Source organism: Megascapheus bottae, chromosome 2 (assembly GCF_031878675.1).
Source record: "Megascapheus bottae isolate mThoBot1 chromosome 2, mThoBot2.hap1, whole genome shotgun sequence".
NCBI classification, from domain to species: domain Eukaryota; kingdom Metazoa; phylum Chordata; class Mammalia; order Rodentia; family Geomyidae; genus Megascapheus; species Megascapheus bottae.
In genome coordinates this window covers 94,061,015-94,082,630 of record NC_143510.1, presented here as the reverse complement: position 1 = coordinate 94,082,630, position 21,616 = coordinate 94,061,015, and the positions used below count along the sequence as shown (strand labels likewise).

The following is a 21,616-nucleotide window of genomic DNA, read 5'->3' as shown; positions in this document are numbered from 1 at the left end:
GAAACTTTTTATTTTTAGGTAGTCCCATTTATCGAGTCTCTCTCCAATCTGTTGTGACCCTGGGATTCTGTTCAGGAATCTGTTGCCTGTGCCTATGAGTTCCAGTGTTTCTCCTACTTTATCATGTAGCAGTTTCATGGTTTCCAGTCTGATGTTGAGGTCTTTGATCCACTTTGAGTTAATGCTTCTGCATGGCGAAAGGCTAGGGTCAATTTTTAGTTTTCTGCATGTGGCTGCCCAGTTTTGCCAGCACCAATAATTGAATAGGCTGTTTGTTCCGCTGTATATCTTTGGCTCCTTTGTCAAATATAAGTTGACTATAGGTATGTGGTTCTATTTCTGGGTCTTCTATTCTGTTCCACTGATCTTCTGGTCTGTTTTTGTGCCAATACCAAGCAGTTTTTGTTACTATGGCTCTATAGTAGAGTTTGAAGTCTGGCATTATAATACCACCAGCATTGCTCTTTTTGCCTAGAATTGTTTTGGCTATTCTAGGTCTTTTCTTGTTCCATATGAATCTTTGGATTATATCTTCTATTTCCATAAAGAATGTCTTTGGGATTTTGATGGGGATTACATTGAATTTGTATATCAGTTTTGGCAGTATAGCCATTTTCACTATGTTGGGTCTCCCTAGCCATGAGCATGGGATGTCTTTCCATTTCCTAGTGTCCTCTTTAATTTCTTTCATTTGGCTTTTGTAGTTTTCATGGAATAATTCCTTTACTTCTTTGGTTAAGTATATTCCTAAGTATTTTATTCTTTTGGGGGCTATTGCGAATGGGATCATTTTCTTGATTTGGCCTTCTGTTTGTGTATTGTTGGTGTACAAGAAGGCTACTGACTTCTGAAGGCTAATTTTGTATCCTGCCACTTTGCTAAAGTAGTTTATTATTTCTAGAAGTTTGGGAGTAGAGTTTGTTGGGTCACTCAAGTAGAGGATCATGTCGTCTGCGAATAGGGATAGTTTAATTTCTTCTTTCCCTATGTGGATCCCTTTGATGTCCTTTTCTTGTCTTATTGCTCTGGCTAAGGGTTCCAGCACTATATTGAAGAGAAGTGGAGAGAGTGGGCATCCCTGTCTAGTTCCTGATTTTAAGGTGAATGGTTCCAGTTTTTCACCAGTTAGTATAATACTGGCTGTAGGTTTTTCATATATGGCTTTCACTATTTTGAGGAATGTACCTCTTATTCCTATTTTTTTCTAGTGCTTTAACATGAATGGATGTTTGCTGTATTTTTTTAAAAAAATCTTTTCTTATTAGGAACAATCTCAATTACAAAGTGAATTACTAAACATAGAGGCTGAATGTACTATGCTGAATGAAGGAATCACAGAACAACAGAAAAAAATTGAAAATTTTCAAGAAAAGATAGACAAGGTAATGAATGTTACATTTATTATTAAGCAACATATACAGTTCTCATCTAGACCAGATTCAGGGCACCTAATATTCAAGTGACTTATCAGAATATTTTCTTTTATTGGGATACTTTGTTGGCCATCTCAAGACACAATGACTAGCGTGTACTCTTGACTGCTCACCAAGCTCCTTAGCCTGTGTAAAACTTAGAATCTCTTCCTTCCTCCCTTACCCTTGACCCCACTTGAGGGGGAAGAACTGTCACTCTGGTTATCTTTTCATGTCAACTTTATAAAATATCTGTTATAAGCCAGCTTGGCTCTATGGCAATGAAGATTGGTCATCTAGCCTTTGCTTAAAATGTAGAAGGGAGGAACCGTTAACCTTTTCTCTTTTAGTTGATTACACTATTGGGTATCACACACTGTGCCTCTACCCTGCTCGTGGTCAGTGGTTCCTTCCTCTGTCTCAGCACACTTACATTTAATGCATATTCAACTAAAATCATAACTCTTTGTGTATGGGTCCTAGGGCTTGAGCTCTGGGACTGGGAGCACTCCCTGAGCTTTTGTGCTCAAGGCTAGTACAGCTCCACTTCTGGCTTTTGGGGAGTAGTCATTCGGAGATAAGAGTCTCATGAACTTTCCTTCCCAGGTTGTCTTTGAACCACAGTCTTTGGTGTCCTTAGTAGCTAGGATTACAGGTGCAAGCCACCAGCACCTGGCTTAAAATCTGAATTTTTTTAAACAAGACCCACTATTATGTAGTAGATATTTATCTCTCTCCTACAAATGTACATGTTTTTAAAACTTGTTGAAATCAAATGTTATTTTGGGGGGATTTAGCTCAGACTAGTAGAGTTATGCCCCAGCCCTTTTGTTTGTTTTTGAAAGAGTCTTGATAACTTTGCCCACACTGGCCTCAATCTCTTGATCTTTAGCTGCCTCCCCAAGTAACTAGGATTACAGATATGAACCATCATATTTGGTTTCTGGCTTGATTCTTAATTCAGTGCTCTCACCTTTGTCTTTAATCTATGAGATTTTTTCTCATATATAAAGAATAATTTGGGTAGATTTAATATTTTGTTGTGGCTGTGGTAAATAAGTAGAGCTCTTCCAGCTTCATGTTAAGTTGTATAAAGTCAAAACATCTAGTTATTGAGCTTTCTTACTTAGTTTTTTGAATATGCAGTTTGAAAATAATTTAGCATAGTTTATAGAGATAACAAAAGAGAAAGTAGAGGCTACATACAACAATACTTAATTGGGTTAGTTTTTTGCCAAATGCAGGAAAATCTTGAGAGCAAAAACAACTCACATTTAAGCATCATCTATGTGTATATTAAAATTCCTTATTGAACCCGTTGTTTTAAAATAATTTCAAAGGTTGAAGATGACATATTCCAACAGTTTTGTGAAGAAATTGGTGTGGCAAATATTCGTGAGTTTGAGAATATACACGTTAAACAGCACCAAGAAGTTGATCAAAAAAGGTATATTTACTAGAAAACATTGATGAACAGTTTGCATATATATAGAAGTAATTGTTATTTTTTAATTTAGAGGACTTGTGCCTGAGGTGATTTTTATTTGTTTATTAAGAAATAACTAGTACAGGGGGCCGGGAGTTTGGCCTAGTGGTAGAGTGCTTGCCTAGCATGCACGAAGACCCAGGTTCGATTCCTTGGTACCACATACATAGAAAAAAAGCTGGAAGTGGTGCTGTGGCTCAAGTGGTAGAGCTCTAGCCTTGAGAAATGTCCAAGGACAGTGCTCAGGCCCTGAGTTAAATCCCCACAACTGGCCAAAAAAAAAAAAAAAGAAATAACTAGTACAAATTCATTTTCTTTTTCCTTTTTTTTTTTTTGTGAGTCATGGGGCTTGAACTCCGCCTGGGCACTGTCCCTGAGCTCTTCAGCTCAAGGCTACCACCCTACCTTTGAGCCAAGCCCCACTTCCCATTTTCTAGAGGTTAATTGGAGGTAAGAGTCTCAGGTTCTTTTGTGCTGGGGCTGGCTTTGAACCTTGATCCTCAGATCTCAGCCTCCTGAGTAGCTAGGATTACAAATTCATTTTCTTAGAAAAAAATCTAATCTAACAAACTTTAACTAAAAGCAAATATAATTTCTAATTCTCTTATAAGGAAAACACAATGCTATACAAAGAAGTTGCCATTTAAATGCCTAAATACAATTAATCTACCTAATTTTACATATGGACACCATTTTTTTTATGGTATTGGAGTTTGAACTAGGGGCCTTGCTTGGTTTCTGCTCTACCACTTAAACGCATCTTCAATTCCCTTTTTGAGCCGTGTGTGTGTGTGTGTGTGTGTGTGTGTGTGTGTGTGTGTGTGTGTGTGTAATTCAGTCCTGGGGTTTGAATTGAGATCCTGGGTGCTATCCCAGAGCTTCTTTTACTCAAGACCAATGCTCTACCACTTGAGCCACAACTTTCCTTCTAGCTTTTTGGTAGTTTATTGGAGATGAGACTCATGGACTTTCCTGCCTTGAACCAATATCCTAGATCTCAGCCTCCTGAGTAGCTAGGATTCATGGGTGAGCTACCATTGCCAACAAATTGACCATTACAAAAGTTGGAAAAATGAGCTCCACAGGGTTTATTGTAGTATTCCTTCTACTTTTGTATGATAAAGGAACTCCGCTTACCACTTGTAATGCTTGACTTTATTATACTAGATTGGAATTTGAAAAACAGAAAACTCGGCTTAATGTTCAGATTGAATATAGTCAAAACCAGCTTAGGAAGAAACTGAGCAAGATCAACACATTAAAAGACACACTCCAGAAAGATAGAAAAGAAACTGATAAGCTAAAGAAGGTAATTTATAACGGGTGGTTTAAAATGCCTTTTCATTGAAATTAGAACCTTCATCGAGCTGCCATGTTTGAATGCCTAAAGGAGTATGTTAGTGGGGGGATGTCAAGTGAGAAGGGAGGGCAAGAAGGAACCACAGATGATTCGGAAACATAGGCTGGACCCACAGATAGAAGTTGCTCATTTATGAGAAAAATTGAAGCCATATGAGAAGGGTCGAGACTCTCAAGCAGACAGTGAGAGCAACGATGGGATTCTGGAGGGAAGCCAGAGAGGTGGCAGTACAGGAGCCTCAGGAGTGAGTGAAGAAAGATGTTTAAAAAGAGCAGTCTGCAAGGTCACAGTGCAGGCTGGGAGTTTGGCCTACTCGTTATAGTGCTTGCCTAGCATGCATGAAGACCCAGGTTCAATTCCTGGATACCATATGCATAGAAAAAAAAAAAGCCATGGGCTGGGAGTTTGGCCTAGTGGTAGAGTGCTTGCCTAGCATGCATGAAGACCCAGGTTCGATTCCTTGGTACCACATACATAGAAAAAAGCCGGAATTGGTGCTGAGGCTCAAGTGGTAGAGCTCTAGCCTTGACAAAACCCAAGGACAGTGCTTAGGCCCAGAGTTCAAGTCCCATGACTGGCAAAAAAAAAAAAAAAGCAGTCTGGAAGGTCACAGTGTCAAGAGCACTTCTCACTGGACTGTAGGAATGAAGCAAGGCATGATAGGATCCTAAATGAAGGAGGAAGGCAGTGATGGATAGTGATTGGCAGCACACAAAGTGTGGAATGATGGCAGGTTAAAGCAGCACACAGGGGAAGACGTGTTCACTTAGAATGGCTGGGCTTGCATTATCAATAACACCAGAACCCTTGACCTCACTGATACACTAGAGGGCAGTCTGCATTGTATCTCCTGTGCATTTAGATGGAAGACGACTGTCTGCAGGAGGTGGATGACCTCATGGAGAAACGGCAGCAATTTATGGACACATTTGTCATTCAGAACTCTGACACTGAGAAAGCTCAAACTCAGATTGAAGAGGAACGGAAGAAGGTTTTGGCCATTGACAGGTAACTACGAATTCCACAGTTTGAAAGACCTCAGTAATACTTTAAATGTGTACTCTCGGTTTGAAATTTATTATTTGAAGTTGAGTGTGTATGCTTTGTTGCTCTTGGTCACACATAATCCTTCCGAATGTTCTAATCTAGGGGAAACCAAGAGAAGCAATTAGTTGTTTAGTGTGCATAGTTTATTTTGGTGAAAGAAAACATGGACTCATATGGAGCTCTTACCCCAAATTCTCTCCACACTGGCGTCTTCCAAATGCCCAGCGTCCCTGTGATCTGTGCCATAAGGCAGAGGGTCAACAGGTACAGTCCGGGGCAGGGACCTCTGCTCCTTATGTATTGTAAGGAATTTAACTTACATTTCCTTTCCCACAAAGATAACAAAAGTGTCTATTTCCAAGTAGTTACAAAGATTGAGTTAACATTTAACAGCATTTAGGAACTCTGGTGAGCATAGGAGTTTAATGTGGTGAAGATGATGCTTTGAGTTGGCTAACTTATTACCAAAATGATATACCCCTACTTGTGATTGACATGAACACAATGATCGGACCAAATAACGCATACACCCTGAACACAATGTGTTTTATCCATCCCTCATTGAATCTGGAATGTTTGTTATTTTGAAATACTTCCTTGAGCTAGGCACCAGTGGCCTGCATCTGTAATCCCTGCCACTCAGGAGGTTAAGAGCTAAGAATCTCATTTTGAAACCAACGCAAGCAGACAAATCTGAAAGACTCTTATTTGCAATTAGCCAGCAGAAAAGCTAGAAGTAGAATTCTACTCAAGAAGTAGAGTGCCAGTTTTGAACAAAAAGGGCAAGTGTACAAATTCCTGAATTCAAGCCTTACTACTAGAACAAAATAAATTAAAAGTAAACATATTTCCTTGGGTTAACTCTTTGTTTTTGTTTTTGCCAGTCCTGGGGCTTGAACTCAGGGCCCTACCACTGTCCCTGAGCGGCTTTTTGGCTCTAAGCTAGCTAGCCACAGCTCCACTTCCAGCTCTCTCTGTGTGTGCAGTACTGAGGAATTGAACCCAGGACTTTGTGCATGCTAGGCAAGCACTCTACCATTAGGACATAATCCTGGCCCCAGGAGTGTTAATTTTTTAAGTTCCAAACTAGCACTTGCAGGAAAATCAGTCTTGTTACATTTTTTTAGATAGGATCTCACTGTGTAGCTTAGGCTAGCTTGGAACTTGCAATCCTACAATCTCATCTTGGAGGATTATAGGTATGTCTATGATTAAAGGTATCTCCCACCATATTGAACCTGAAAATAATCTTTTTAATGAAAGTTTACAATTAATGCATTTCTTCTTTAGTTCACTATTTATAATATGCAAAATCATTTTTCTGTGTATTTAACAGAGACTTGGGAAAACTGCAAAAGGAAATTATCATCATTCAGACTTCTCTGGAACAGAAACGATTGGAAAAGCATAACCTGCTGTTGGATTGCAAAGTTCAAGACATTGAAATCGTTCTTTTGTTGGGATCCCTGGATGACATCATTGAAGTGGAGGTATTCCAGCCGATGGTATTTTTCTTCTTGCAAATTGTTGTTATAGAAGTAATATACAGAGAGATCGGAAGTGGCACAATGGCTCAAAGTGGTAAAGTGCAAATCTTGAGCCAAAGAGCTCAGGGATAGCTCCCAAGCCCTGAGTTCAAGTCCACAACTGACAAAAGGTATCTTTATACGGAGAGATTATCTTTTTATAAATCAAGTAATAACTATACTTCCTTTTGGACACTGTCACCCTTTCCTTCCCTCTCTCCCAATTTTTCCCTCTCATCCATGACTAGCAGATGATTTTTAAACATGTGAAGTTGGGCAAAGCTGAATATAGTGTTCTTTAACATTTTACCCTTCCAGGGGCTCTGTAGCTCCTTTATATTCACAGAAAAATCTATACTCAGAACTAGGTATTGGTGGCTCCTATCTGTAATCCTACCTACTCGGGAGGCTGAACTCTGAGGATTGTGGTTCAAGGCCAGGCTGGGTAGAAAAGTTTGTGAGACTCTTACATCTAATTAGCCAGGCAAAATATATAAATAAAAGTAGAGGTGTGGCTCAAGGGTTGAATGATATCCTTGAACAAGAAAGCTAAGGAAGAGGCACATTGGCCTCAGTGCGCACGCACGTGCGCGCGCGCACACACACACACACACACACACACACACACACACACCTTTATTCATAATTTCTAAAATTGAAAGCAACCAAAATAACCTTCAGTAGGTGAACAGAAAACGCAAAGTATAGTCTCCCCAGAGGGCTGTCTTACAAGAATTACTACAGGAGTAACAGCCTGTACGTGCAAGGTACACCAGGAACTTCCCCTCTATTGGCCAGTGTTGAGGCAGAGCGAGTTAGCTGTATCATCGTTCTGGTAGAAGACTCTCACATTACTAGATTACTGTTTACCAACTGCGGTGTGCAGAGGAGGCATCTTGGGGTGATGCTGCCTGAGTCCGCATGCCCAGCCATCCCAGATGGGGCCACACTGTTGCTGCCACGTAGACCACATTTTGAATCGCAAGGCCCCAGTGGATGTACACAGAAGTGGTAGGTGGGTATTGTTGCTGTTGTTTGACAGTGTCTCACCACATAAAGCAGACTAGGATAGAACTCAAGATCCTGCCTCGACCCTCCGCATGTTGAGATTACAGGCAAGCACCGCCATGTCATGCCTGGCCATGGGTAGAAGTTTAATATAAATGAGGTATTGAATCACAGAATCATGAGATTTAGAGCTTCTGTGCTACTGCTTTGTATTTCAGATTCAACCTCCTATGTGAGCTAGTTTATCATGAGTATTTTGTTTTATAAGAGGTATACGTAGTTCATGATGATTTTCCTTGAGTTTGTATTACTTGGAAACATCTAAAATGAGAGGTTTTTTCCCCCCCTTAAAGGTCTTGGTTTGGATCAGCATTAGCTGAATAAGAGGTCATTTATTTGTTGCTTTTTTCCATCTTCCTTCCAGGGCTTAATATGTATTAAAATTGAAATACACATGTCAGGCTTAAAGCTAGGTAACAAAAATGACAACAAGAAGTTCTCTCCTCCTCAGTCTAGTGGGAGGAGACAAGCAAACAGACAAAGGATAAGTAAGACATTCAGTATTAGGTACTGATACATGCTAAAGAAAATAGAAACGACAAACACCGAGTGTTGATAAGATGGCAAGGCCCAGGATAGCCAGAGGGGGTGATAGACAAGCACACATGTGGAGGAGGTGGTCCAGGCAGAGGGCAGTGTGCCAGCCTGCTTGAGTAGGAAGGCCGGCCCAGAACATTCATGGGACATTGGCACATGTGACCCTAGAAGGTGGCCTTGCCTGCTATCACCAGCTTTTAGTCTGAGGAGATGATAGGCAACTAAAGATGAAGAGACAAGTGAGTTACAGGTCCCCATTCTGGATAACAAGGAAGTGTTTTCATGTGTTTTAGTTGGGGTCTGGAACAGAAAGTACCCAGGCGACCACTGATATCTATGAAAAGGAGGCGGCCATGGAAATAGACTACAGCTCTCTACGGAGTGATTTAAAGGTAATCCAAAGAATTCTGCTTATAACTCAGAGCAATATTAAACATTTAAATCCAGAAGGGGAAAGGGCAAACCCTCCATAGTTCAGGCCATAGCCTGTTCTGCCATTCATTTCAGCGGAGCAAATGGCTCTATCGCTGTCAGTACTGCAGCCATGTTTCGTTGTTTCATCTTGAGGCTGCTTCTAAGGGCGCAGTGACTAGAGCCTTTGGGGATTCTGCTATTATGAGATTGGAAGGTTTACCTATAAAGCCTCAGTAGTTGTCACCAGGATTTGAGTGGAGTCACATGTATTCCAGCACCCCAATCACTGGCTGGAGGACCTCTGAGAGGCAGCCTTCCTCTCAGTGAGCATGATCACCTCAGTGTGTGAGGTCCATTAGCCAAGGGCAGGGCCTGTGCTGCAAGAAAGGAAGATGGACACTGAGGGATCTTGCACTTTCAAATGCTTATATATTTTGTGAGATTCTTTTGGACTGTCGGTATCTGTGGCATTCTTTGGTACTCAAAAACAGCCTTTCTTCTCCGTAGTTTTCTGGGTAGTGCTCTTCCTTTGCGTGTTTGTTTAGAGAATGCTTTACCTACCACCACCTCTTGACCCAGTGAACATTTATGTTTTGTGGTGGTGGTTTTCATTTATTTTCACTTGTCTTTTTAATTCATTTGAAATTTACATTAGCATAATGATGTAGCTTAAGTACTTCTTTTTTAATACATATTTTTTATTGGTTTTCTTTTTCTTTTTTGTTGGTCATGGGGCTTGAACTCTGGGCCTGGGCACTGAACTCTTCAGCTCAGGGCTAGTGCTCTACCACTTGAGCCACAACACCACATCCAGTTTGCTCGTTGTCAACTGGAGATAAGAGTCTCATGGATTTTCATGCCTGAGCTAGCTCTGAACCATGATCCTCAGATCTCAGTCTCGAGTTAAGTAGGACTGCTGGCATGAGCCACCAGCACCTGGCCAATATGTAATTTTATTTATTTTTTTGTCAGTTGCAGGACTTGAAGTCTGGGCCTGGGCGTTGTCCCTGAGCTCTTCAGCTCAAGGCTACTACACTATCCCTTGAGCCACAGTGCTACTCCTAGTTTTCTGGTGGTTAATGGGACATAATAGTCTCACGGACTCTTTTTTTTTTTTTTTGTCCGACCTGGGGCTTGAACTCAGGGCCTGAGCACTGTCCTTGGACTTTCTCAAGGCTAGAGCTCTACCACTTGAGCCTCAGCACCACTTCTGGCTTTTTTCTATGTATGTGGTACCGAGGAATAGAACCCAAGTCTTCGTGCATGCTAAGCAAGCACTCTACCACTAGGCCAAATTCCCGGCCCCTCTTGAATGTCCAAGTTGGCTTTGAACCACGATTCTCAGATCTCGGCCTCCTGAGTAGCTATGATTACAGGCATTAGCCATGGTGCCCAGCTGTTATTAAGGTGTACAGAAGGATTACTGTTTCATAAGTCAGGGAAAAGAGTACATTTTGTTTAGACAGTGTCGCCCTTTCCTTTGCTCTCCACTTGTTTCCCCCTCCCATTCCTGCCCTCAGGTTACATGGTTTTCCACATAGTGTATCCTGCATATCATGCCCGCAGTTATTCATCCTTCCTCTACTTCTGCCATCCTTTTACCCCTCCCAAAAGGTAGAAAAAGAACAAAAAAAATCACCAATATCACCACACACACACACACACACACACACACAAAACCCACCATGTTTTCTTTTCTTAGAATTTTCTTCAACAAATAGTATTTTTTTTTTGCCAGTCCTGGGCTTGAGCTCAGGGTTTGAGCACTGTCCTTGGATTTTTCTCAAGGCTAGAGCTCTACCACTTGAGCCTCAGCACCATTTCCAGCTTTTTTTCTATGTATGTGGTACCGAGGAATCAAACCCGGGTCTTCGTGCATGCTAGGCAAGCGCTCTACCACAAGGCCAAACTCCCAGTCCCAACAAATAGTATTTTAAATGTTCAGAGGTATTGCCTTTGGGTTCCTCCCCTAAGAATAACCACCTTTAGTCTCACTGTTCGTGTGTGAATGCCTACAGACCTATATAATTTATGCATCCATGTATTTTAGATCTGTAAGCACTAATTTCTTTTTTTTTTTTTGCCAGTCCTGGGCTTGAGCTCAGGGCCTGAGCACTGTCCTTGGACTTTCTCAAGGCTAGAGCTCTGCTACTTGAGCCTCAGCACCACTTCTGGCTTTTTTTCTATGTATGTGGTGCCAAGGAATTGAACCCGGGTCTTCATGCATGCTAGGCAAGCACTTTAACCACTAGGCCAAACTCCCGGCCCCTAATTTATTTATTTATTTAATTTATTTTTTTTTTTTTTGCCAGTCCTGGGCTTAAGCTCAGGGCCTGAGCACTGTCCTTGGATTTTTCTCAAGGCTACAGCTCTACCACTTGAGCCTCAGCACCACTTCCGGCTTTTTCTAAGTATGTGGTACCAAGGAATCAAACCCAGGTCTTCGTGCATGCTAAGCAAGCACTCTACCACCAGGCCAAACTCTGAGCCCCAAGCACTAATTTCTTAAGAGTTACTTTGTTTAAAAAATTGTCTCCTAAACCCCAGTGTCTACCAGCCATGCCGATAATCCTAGCTCCTCAGGAAGCTGAGATCTGAGGATCAAAGTTCAAAGCCAGCCCAGCACAAAAGAACCTGAGAAGCTTATCTCCAATTAACCCCTCGAAAATGGGAAGTGGGGCTTGGCTCAAAGATAGGATGGTAGCCTCGAACTGACGAGCTCAGGGACAGCACTCAGGCGAAGTGGTAGGGCGGTAGCTTTGAGCTGAAGAGGTCAAGAACAGTGCCCAAGCAGAGTTCAAGCCTCATACTAGTCATCCCTTTTATTATGTGCTAGTCATTCACTCCCCCTTCTGTCCTCATCCTAGTTAGTTTATCCTATTCCTTCAAGTTTCTGGCTAATTGTTAACCCCTCCCTTTCTGTGGTCTTTGTACCTGTTTGCCCTGAGAAGAGGGTTTTTTCCTATCCCATTGTAAATGCCAGTTTATATTTCTGACTTTGCTATGAGCTTGTCAAAGGAAAAGATTGAGTAGTTTTATCATCATTCATCAGTGATCCATAATGAATGGTCAGTATTTTTATTGAACTAGGATTTGAAGTGATACAACCAGATTAAAAACAAAGAAAGTGAAGTGTGTTTCAAAGGCAGTGCATAGAGCACCAGAGCCTGAAAGGCCTGAATGAGTAGAGAGCTACAGTCTATGCAGTTGTAGCTACAGTTCCAGGCCTGGGGGCTCTGGCAGGAAGAGCTGAGGGGTGGATGGTGACAGCCCTGCCTATATACACCTTACGCTACAGCACAGTGCACGTGCAAGTCACTCTTGTTCTTTGTTAATGATAGGCTTTGCAAAGAGACAAAGAAGTACAGCTCTACTTGACTCTCCTTCAGGAGCAAATAGCATCCAAGGAAGATATTCTGTTGAAGACAGCAACCCCAAACCTACGAGCCCTGGAGAACTTAAACAATGTCAGAGAAAAGTTTCAAGAATCCACAGATGGTGAAACTGAGTTTATATTTATATTGTTAATGAGATCATATCCATGGTGGCTTTGATTTCTATACCACATGCCAACAATCTCAGTGGATTGTAACTTACTTTTTTTTTTTGCTTGTTTAGTACTGGAAGTTTGAAATCAGGGCCTCGGGCTTGTCAGGTTAACATAGTTCTGCTGAGCCATGCCTCCAATTCTATTTTACAGTCTTTTTATTTATGTATATTTAGAACAGGGTCTTCCTTACTACCAGACAACACCCCTGCATTGTGACCACCTAACCCCAGGATCACAGGCACACACATGCAGCTTATATCTACTATATATTATGTCTTTGTAGAGACAGAGTCTCAGACCTTACTGTCAGGGTTGGGCTAAAACGACATCCTCCTAATCTGAGCCTCTCATATAGCTTGAGGATAACAAATGCTCACCACTGCACCAGCTATAGGTGCAGATCTCACTAGGAGGGGATCTCACTAACTTTACTGCCCAGACTTGCCTTGAACCATAATCCTCCCTTCTCAACCACCCAAGTAGCTAGGATTACAGGTGTGAGCTACCAGCGCCTGACTTTTTTTTTATCATTATATATATTTTCCTCTCTTGTCTTATATAATTGTATACTTTTTTTGCCAGTCCTGGGCTTGAGCTCAGGGCCTGAGCACTATCCTTGGACTTTCTCAAGGCTAACACTCTACCACTTGAGCCTCAGCACCACTTGCGACTTTTTCTATGTATGTGGTATGAGGAATCCAACCTTGGTCTTTGTGCATGATAGCAAGCACCATACTACTAGGCCAAACTTCCGGCCTAATTGAATTACTACTTTGTCATATATATATATATATATATATATATATATATATATTCTGCTTAGATTAAAAACATAAGCTTGTACGGGGCACTGTGGCTCACGCCTATAATCCTACTACTCAGGAGGCTGAGATCTGAGGATCTTGGTTCAAAGCCAGCCCGCACTAAAGAACCTAAAGAACGTGAAGCTTTTATCTTCAGTTAATCACCAGAAAAGAGAAATGGGGCTGTGGCTCTAGGGGTAGGGCAGTAACCTTGAGCTGAGGAACTCAGTGACAGCGCCCAGGCCCAGAGTTCAAGCCCCATGACGACAAAAAAAAAAGGCTTGTTATTTTAGAAGAGATATTTAATTGTTAATAAGTGCACAATAGGCATATTCAGAATTTTTCTATCATTTAGAAATTATCCCTGCCAGAAAAGGTCTCAATTGTAAGAAATATAATCTTAGAATTAGTAATAGCTGAGGTGTTTTGAAGGTAAGTTTAGAACTTTAAAACAGTATGACTGAAATTTCAGTTTAAAATATTCTATTCTAAACTTTTTTTTTTTTTTTGCCAGTCCTGGGCTTCGGCTCAGGGCTTGAGCACTGTCCTTGGACTTTCTCGAGGCTAACACTCTACCACTTGAGCCTCAGCACCACTTCTGGCTTTTTGCTATGTATGTGGTACCGAGGAATCGAACCCGGGTCTTCATGCATACAAGGCAAACACTCTACCACTAGGCTAAACTCCCGGCCCTCTATTCTAAACTTTAAATGTCTCAGTGCTTTCCAAATAAAACACATTGATTCTGTCTTAGCTTTTGAGGCCAGCAGAAAGGAAGCCAGAATATGCAGGCAAGAGTTTGAACAGGTAAAGAAGAGGCGATTCGACCTTTTCAGCCAGTGCTTTGAGCACGTCTCAGTCTCAATCGACCAGATCTATAAGAAGCTCTGCAGAAACAACAGCGCCCAGGTATGTATCTCCATCCCATGCAGGAGTGGGATTTCGTGGTGCTGATGCTTTTTCCTTAGCAGGAAATAAATAGCCACTCCAGGCTTGTGTGCTTTGCTCAGGGCACTGCTTATTTTATAACCTGTGCTCTTGATCCCATCTCTGCTGGCAGCCTCATTCCACAAGGCAAAACCAATGGGAACCTGCTTCTTTAGCTGATAAATGTGTAGGGTGGAGTATCTGGTTTCCAGGTTCTCCTCATAGTGAAATTCTGTTGTCTGGTACTTTTGTGGTAAAGGTATGGTCCATGGAAAGGACCTTGAGAAGACTCATCTCTGGAGTAACCAAATGTCGAAGAAGAGGGAAAGGGCTGAGCAGGATCTGAGTGTAGAGGTGTTCCTTTTGTTGGTAGTCTCTTGGATATCACCCATCCATTCCGTTATTAACGTCTACAGCAAATAGTTGTGGAACCCAACAATAAAGTAAGGGTCAGGACTTCATTCCTGCTCTGCTTTGGGTTCATATTCTGTTGTGACTGAAGTGATCTTGCGATGGAGTTTTTAGAATAGTTTCAGAACTCTGTGTTCTAAAACTTACCTTATGTTCAGTCAAGTAAGACTAAAGTACTCCCCCAACTCCCTGAGAACAGGGTTTATGTGTATGTGGTCCAGGGAAGGATTGACTGCACAGTGAGTCCATGCCTGTTTTGTAAGGCATATGCTCTGAGAACTTGCTGGCAGCCTGGAACAAAAGGTAGAGCTATGTGCATGCCAGAATGCTTTCTCTCACTGCCTCAGCTAGACAGCCTGTGGTCTGTGAGTGAATGTAGACAAAATACATTATTCACAAGGACTGGTATGTTTCCGTCAGAATGGAGGAAATTCTTATCAACCAACTTCCCCGAAGTTGAAACCAGTTAGCTACCTTTCTGATAATGGCTAAATAAATCGCTTATGTTTCAGGCATTTCTTAGTCCAGAGAATCCTGAAGAGCCTTACCTGGAAGGAGTCAGCTACAACTGTGTGGCTCCAGGCAAACGGTTTATGCCAATGGACAACCTGTCAGGTGGGGAGAAGTGTGTGGCAGCTCTGGCCCTCCTGTTTGCTGTGCACAGGTAAGACCAGCATTATACCAGGGACCAGCTCTGTACCGGGGAACCATGTTACAAGGGAACCAACTCTGTACTGGGAGCCAGCATTATAGTGGAGACTGGCTGTATCCCAGGGACAGGAATTATACTGGGGACTGGCATTATACCAGGGCAGAGAACCAGGAGACTCCTCTACAAATAAGAGAAAGTGTACATCAAACTGGTCTCATCAAATTGTTTTGTGCCTATAGCAATTTAGACAGCATATCTAAAAGTTCAGGCTTAAACAGATGTTATTAGCAATAACTTGTGATTTTCAGCTTTCTAGAAAAAGCAAAAAGAAAAAAATTGGTTTTGTTATTCCAGCCCCCAAAGGAATGCTTGCAATGTCCAGAAAGACACCAGGATGGCCACAAAGAATAAAACCAGAAAATCAACTTGTATATTATTTTACTCATCTGTATTTAGAGATATGCTATGTACTAAAGAATACCGAATGCAAGAGGTTTTCTTTATGTGTGCTGGTCCTGGGGCTTGAACTCAGGATCTGGGAAATGGTCTGAGCTCTTTTGCTCAGGGCCTCTACCTCTTAGCCACACTAGCACCCTATCCACTTTATCCACTTTTAGCCACATCCACTTCTGATTTTTGAGTGGTTAATTAGAGATAAGAGTCTCAAGGACTTTTATGTCCGGGCTTCAACCGAAATTCTCGGATCTCAGCCTCCTGAATAGGATTACAGCCGTGAGCCACCAGTACTTTTTTTTTTTTTTTTTTGATTGGTTGTAAGGCTTGAACTCTGGGCCTGGTGCTATTCAACTCAAGGCTAACACCCTACCACTTGAACCCCAGTGCCACTTCCAGTTTTCTAGTAGTTAATTGGAGATAAGAGTCTCACAGACTTCCATGATCAGGCTGGCTTTAAATCACCATCCTCAGGTCTCAGCCTCCTGAGTAGCTAGGATTATAGGCGTGAGCCACCAGCACCTGGCAAGTATTTCTTTTAAAAAGAAACAAAAATGTGTATTGAACTTCCTCTTTTCCAGTGACAGACTTTTTTATTCAAGTGACAGGTGTCCACATTATCCTGAGGCAGAAACATGAGAACATATGAGTTTGGCAACTGAATTTTACTGGCCACAGGAAAGGTAAAGAGAAAAGCTTTATAGCAGGGAGTCTCAATCCCAGGATCACTACAGAACAAGACTGCCACTAGGTGGCAATCCAGGCCTGTATGCAACATACTTCCCGAGGACCAGTGCTGTGGCAGGGTGAGATCTAACATCATGGTTCAAAGCCGCCCAGACACAAAAGTCCAAAAACTTGTACCTCCAAACAACCAGCAAAATGCCAGACGGGAGGCATGCCTCAAGTGGTAGAGGCCAGCTATGAACAAGAAACACAGTGAGAGGATGAACCCTGAGTTCAAGCCCCATACCAGCATTTAGAAGAGGTGGGGGAGCTTGGCACTGGGGTCATGCCTGCAATCCTAGCTTCAGGAGGCTGAGATCAGTGGTTCAAAGTCTGTGAGACTCTTAGCTTAGCTCCAATTAACTAGCAAGAAGCTGGAAATTAAGCTGTGGCTCATGTAGTCGAGTGCCAGCCTTGAGCAAAAAAGCTCAAGGACAGTGCCTAGGCCCCGAGTTCAAGCCCCAGAATGAGTGCACATGCGCACGCATGCACGTGCATGTACGTACATGCACGTGCATGCACACACACAGAGGGCAACTAGAACATCAGCCTGACAAGTGTAAGGTCCTGAGTCCCCCCAGTACCACCCATTTTAAACAGCACGGAAGGTCTGTGTGTAAAGGTGACATTTAAGCGAATAATTGAAGTAATTAAGGTAGCAAATCATGTGGCTAGCTAAGGGAAGAATGTTGTAGATCTGAGGACAGCAAGTGCAAAGGCCTTAAGGCCTTGAGCCCAGCCTGCGGAAAGAGCTTGGTGCCGAGGTGGCTTGCACAGGTGTGGGAAGCCATGGTAATTAGGTGAAGATGACTAACAGAAGTGGTAACATGGTCTCGGGGATGACCCCATGAGCGGCCTCAACCACTAGAATGACAAGCTGAAGCAGCCCCAGGGAGGAGGAGAGGAGGAAGAGGAGAGGAGGAGGAGTCCACATGGGCAAAGCTTGAGGCTTTAGGCGCCATGGGTGAGGAATCACTAAGTAAGCAGCAGGACACTGGCCAGAGTTGAGCACCGCTGATGGAAGCAGTGGAGGCGGGCAGGTTTTGTTTTGAGATGAGAACTCCTAGAGCCAGGCCCTCGTGATCCTTCTGCCTGCATCTGAGCTTATATGCAGGCACAACTATGCCAAGCTCCTCCTAAAAACAAGGGCTAGAGATGTACATGCTTGGCATTCACTAGCCAATGAGCTACAGACATACCAGAGAGCTAATTAGATGGGGGTGGGAGGAGGGCTTTGAGCCCCAAGATCTTGACATTGAGGAGTTAGATGAAAAGTTGGCAGAAGAGACTCAGAAGACCCTGGTAAGAAGCAAGCTGCCCCCTAAGTCACAGCCCACTGTGGACAAGGAACCCAGCACAGGATTTTAGCAGCAGAGAGGTAACCGGTTACCTAAACAAGTTTCTAAAAGTAGATGTAGGTATAGGGGTGTGTGTGTATGTACGTGCGCACACAAGGACTTTTTTGTAGCTTGAATGCAAAGTCTTTGCACTCGCTTATTTTTTCCCTGAAGGCTGGCACTCTACCACTTGAGCCACAGCTACACTTCCCAAAAAAATGTATCTTATTCTTACTACTGCTCATCTTTCTGACAATGCCAAGTATTCTGTAAAACAAAAATATGCCTAACTTAATTCTATTTTTTTCCAGTTACCGGCCTGCTCCATTCTTTGTTCTAGATGAAGTGGACGCAGCCCTAGACAATACTAACATTGGCAAAGTGAGTTCTCCACTTGAATAATTTTCAGTAAAATGGCCAAAGTCTACGTTCATGTTGTGGTCAGAAGGTAGTTTACCCTATTATACAGGGACATAAGTATAGAACTTATAGCTCACTAAAACGAGTACTTTTGGCCACATGTCAGTGGCTTGCTCACGCCTATAATCCCAGCTATTCGTGAGTCTGAGATTTGAGGATTTTGGTTCAAAGCCAACCTGGGCAGGAAAATCTGAGGCTCTTTACTTCCAATTTACCACCAAAACCCAGGAGAGCTGTGGTTCAAATGGTAGAGCACTAGCCTTGAGCAAAACAACCCTCAAGAATGGCACCCAAACCCGAGTTCAAGCCACAGGGTATGTGTGTGCGTGTGTGCACGCATATACATACATACACACACACATACACAAAACACCTTTAAAGTATATGGTAAATATATAAAAACGAGATGTTTCAGTTGGTTCTGTGGGCCAAATTAGTTATTTAAGTCCAAGAATAACATTGCCATATAAGCTCCAAAATTCTTTTTTTTTTTTTTTTGCCAGTCCTGGGCTTGAGCTCAGGGCCTGAGCACTGTCCTTAGGCTTTCCTCAAAGCTAGAGCTCTACCACTTGAGCCACTGCACCACTTCCAGCTTTTTCTATGTATGTGGCACTGAAGAATCAAACCCAGGTCTTCATGTGTGCTACGCAAACAATCTTACTAGGCCAAAATCCCAGCCCCTAAGCTCCAAAATTCTGTCCCACTTTTATCCAAACGTGTCCACTCACTGTGCTTGTGCACAAGTCTGTCTTGGTAATTTGAGACAAAGGCAAAACCAAGACCACGTAACTGGTACAGTTGTGTTCATTGTGCAGGGTTAGGGCGCTGCTTACCTGTGAGGGGCATATCAGCGCTGAAGGCCAGGGTACAAAGCCACTTACACAGCCGCCTGCCACCCGCTTCCCACTCCCTGCTCAGCTCTAGAACCTGATCCTGAAAGCCTTAACTCCCGTGAGTCGCACACCAAGAGCGTTTAGTAGGTGAGGCCTGTGGTGGCTTCTCAAGGCACACAGGTGGTGTTCCGGTATCTCAGCCCCTATGGGAGCTCTGCTCCCAGTCTGACGAGGAGATAGAAGTCTTAACTCTGCACCCAAAGTCTGCCAATGACCATGTGGTTGTAAGTGTGGAGATGAAAAAATACAGAACAGAAAATTTTGATTTGTCTTCCGAACACAGCCTATTATTCCAGAGCAGTTTCCTTCTTCCTGCACCATTCACCTCAGCTGCTGACCCATCCCTTACCTTCCCTGCCTCAAACACTGGTCAGCTAAAACCTCAGATGAACCCAGTCAGCTGACTAGACCAGCCTTTCTGTCCCAATCAGCCTTTGCTCAGGGCGTTCATTGGTGACTCCACTCTCCTCTGAAGCTGCCTTCCGTGCTTCAGAACTGCACGTCTAGTATCTTGGTAATCTATACAGTTGCCATGTGTCCCCATCTTCAGGCTCAGAAGGAAGCAAGAAGTTGGTTTAAGCACCAGCCCTCTTCACCCTCATAAAATGTCTGCATGGTAGTTTTGACTGGCCTTACTTTAGAAGCAAAGAGGGATTTATTAAAAGACAGAAGAGCAAGGGTTAAATATTATTCTCATCTAAAATGAACTGTCCCATAGAAGACCCACTGCCCTGAGTTCAGCTGAGCCCTCTGCTTGCTGATAAACTGTGTGTGTTTCCTCTCAGGTGTCAAGTTACATCAGAGAGCAGGCCCAAGAACAGTTTCAGATGATCATCATCTCCCTGAAAGAAGAGTTCTACTCCAAAGCTGATGCTCTCATAGGCATCTATCCAGAGGTACATGCACACAGCGTGCCCTAGGCACCATCCCAGGATGTCCTGCACCCCCGTCCAAAAACAATCTCAAATGACCCATAACCAGAGAAGATCTAAGAGTAACTACTCAGATGTTTTATGTGACAATGCCTAGAAATTTAAGGTGTATTTTAAAGACAGATTAACTATGCAGCACCATGACTGTTTTGTAAAATAGTATATTAACATACAGAACAGACTTAATGTGGCATCTGATGTTTCTAGTCTTATACAAAGCAAATGCATTATATGAAAAACCAAATTTATAACAGCACTGGATGGCACAGTAACTTGTAGAATACTCCATGCTTTTGTAAATTGTATATATGTATTTTTTGTCTTTTTTGGTACTAGGGATCAAACCCAGGATGTTGCACTTGCTAGGCAAGCACTCTGCCTACACTGAGGTACAGCCCAGCCCTATGCCACACCTTTTTAAGCTATTCAGATACTTACCTGAGCTGACAGAATAGAACTGCTTCTAGACATTGGGTTTTTGGACTCAGGTGCTACTTCCTGAATGTTCCTTGAAGCTAAGATCAAATTTAATTCACTTACATTCCTGTTAGAGGGCCATTCAAAAATAGGCTGCATGGAGTAGCAATCTCAAACCAGGTAACTAAAGAACCCTGGTACAGTGCTTGCTTTGGTGTAACACATATACTAAAATTGGAACAATGTAGAGATTAGCATGTCCCTTGCACAAGGATGACAAGTGAATCCATGAAGCGTACCATGTTTGAAAATGAAATCCTGGTAAAAACAGGTAACATCGATCTGTTCATGGCCTTTTAGGTAAAGGAGAACCCTTTTTATTAATAAACTCGCTAATGGCCTTACTTTTGTGCACTAATCCTTTTGCCCTAAGTTAGGGAGGACTTACACTCTTTCCTTCTGTTCAGCACAATGACTGCATGCTCAGCCGAATTCTGACCCTGGATCTTTCTCAGTATCCCTATGACAGCCCAGTCCAAGAAGGCAGAAGACGCCAGGATGCTCGTGAGTCCAGAGACTCCCGTTCCCGTTAGAAACCAGCGGTGGCCACTCCCGCCCAACAGAGGTGGGGTCAGTGTTTAGTGCCCAATTACAAGCTCAGGTCTGTGTGGCACTAAAAACCAGACAGTCTCGCTTGCTCAGTAAGGAGTGCCCAGGCTCCCGACCACAGGGAATGTTCTGTATGACAGTGCTGCATTGGTGTGATTGTTTTAAGCAGTTCTGTAACCAGGTTTCCAACTTCTATTTTGGATAAGCTTGTCAGATGTTTTTCAAATTTCCATACTGGTTTTGCCTTGCACACTAAAGGATTCTGAAAGGATTCTGTGGCAGGGAGGATGAAATCCACACCTCCCACACTCTACAGAGCAAGTGCATGACCCCTGAGAGATTTGGTTTTTAAATAACAGTAAATTGTTGAAACCAGATTTTATGGGAAACCTGTTTCAGAAGAAATGTCAATATTGAAAATATCAATAAAAATAACCCACTTTCAAATGTCTCCAGATCTGATTTCTATTAAGAATGCAGGCTTTCTCAGCCACTGACTTGATGCACGTGGGAAAGGATGGTGTGAGTTTACATTACTATTCATGCCCACCTCAAAATGGCTGCGCAGAATTCCACAATGTTATTCTCTGTCAGTCTGCTTTGTGCAGAGGACTAATCAAGCACAGCCTCCTCTTG

General features: G+C 42.7%; 1 protein-coding gene and 1 non-coding gene across 3 annotated transcripts in view; both read left to right on the top strand.

The window, feature by feature from the left end:
* Smc1b (structural maintenance of chromosomes 1B) overlaps positions 1-21,427 on the top strand; it is a 61,577-nt gene extending 40,150 nt beyond the window's left edge. For both annotated transcript variants that reach the window (XM_090328884.1, XM_090328883.1), the window contains 12 exons: positions 1,266-1,382; positions 2,753-2,859; positions 4,066-4,207; positions 5,121-5,266; positions 6,642-6,795; positions 8,730-8,828; positions 12,192-12,348; positions 13,958-14,112; positions 15,054-15,205; positions 18,021-18,090; positions 19,808-19,918; positions 20,839-21,427. In XM_090328884.1, the coding sequence (XP_090185010.1) occupies positions 1,266-1,382; positions 2,753-2,859; positions 4,066-4,207; positions 5,121-5,266; positions 6,642-6,795; positions 8,730-8,828; positions 12,192-12,348; positions 13,958-14,112; positions 15,054-15,205; positions 18,021-18,090; positions 19,808-19,918; positions 20,839-20,964 (1,536 nt within the window). In that variant the 3' untranslated portion in view covers positions 20,965-21,427. The remainder of the gene's footprint in view (positions 1-1,265; positions 1,383-2,752; positions 2,860-4,065; positions 4,208-5,120; positions 5,267-6,641; positions 6,796-8,729; positions 8,829-12,191; positions 12,349-13,957; positions 14,113-15,053; positions 15,206-18,020; positions 18,091-19,807; positions 19,919-20,838) is intronic.
* LOC150067685 (U6 spliceosomal RNA) lies at positions 20,574-20,679 on the top strand. The gene has a single exon (XR_016534699.1). It is a non-coding gene; the product is annotated as a U6 spliceosomal RNA (small nuclear RNA).
* Positions 21,428-21,616: the final 189 nt, after the last annotated feature.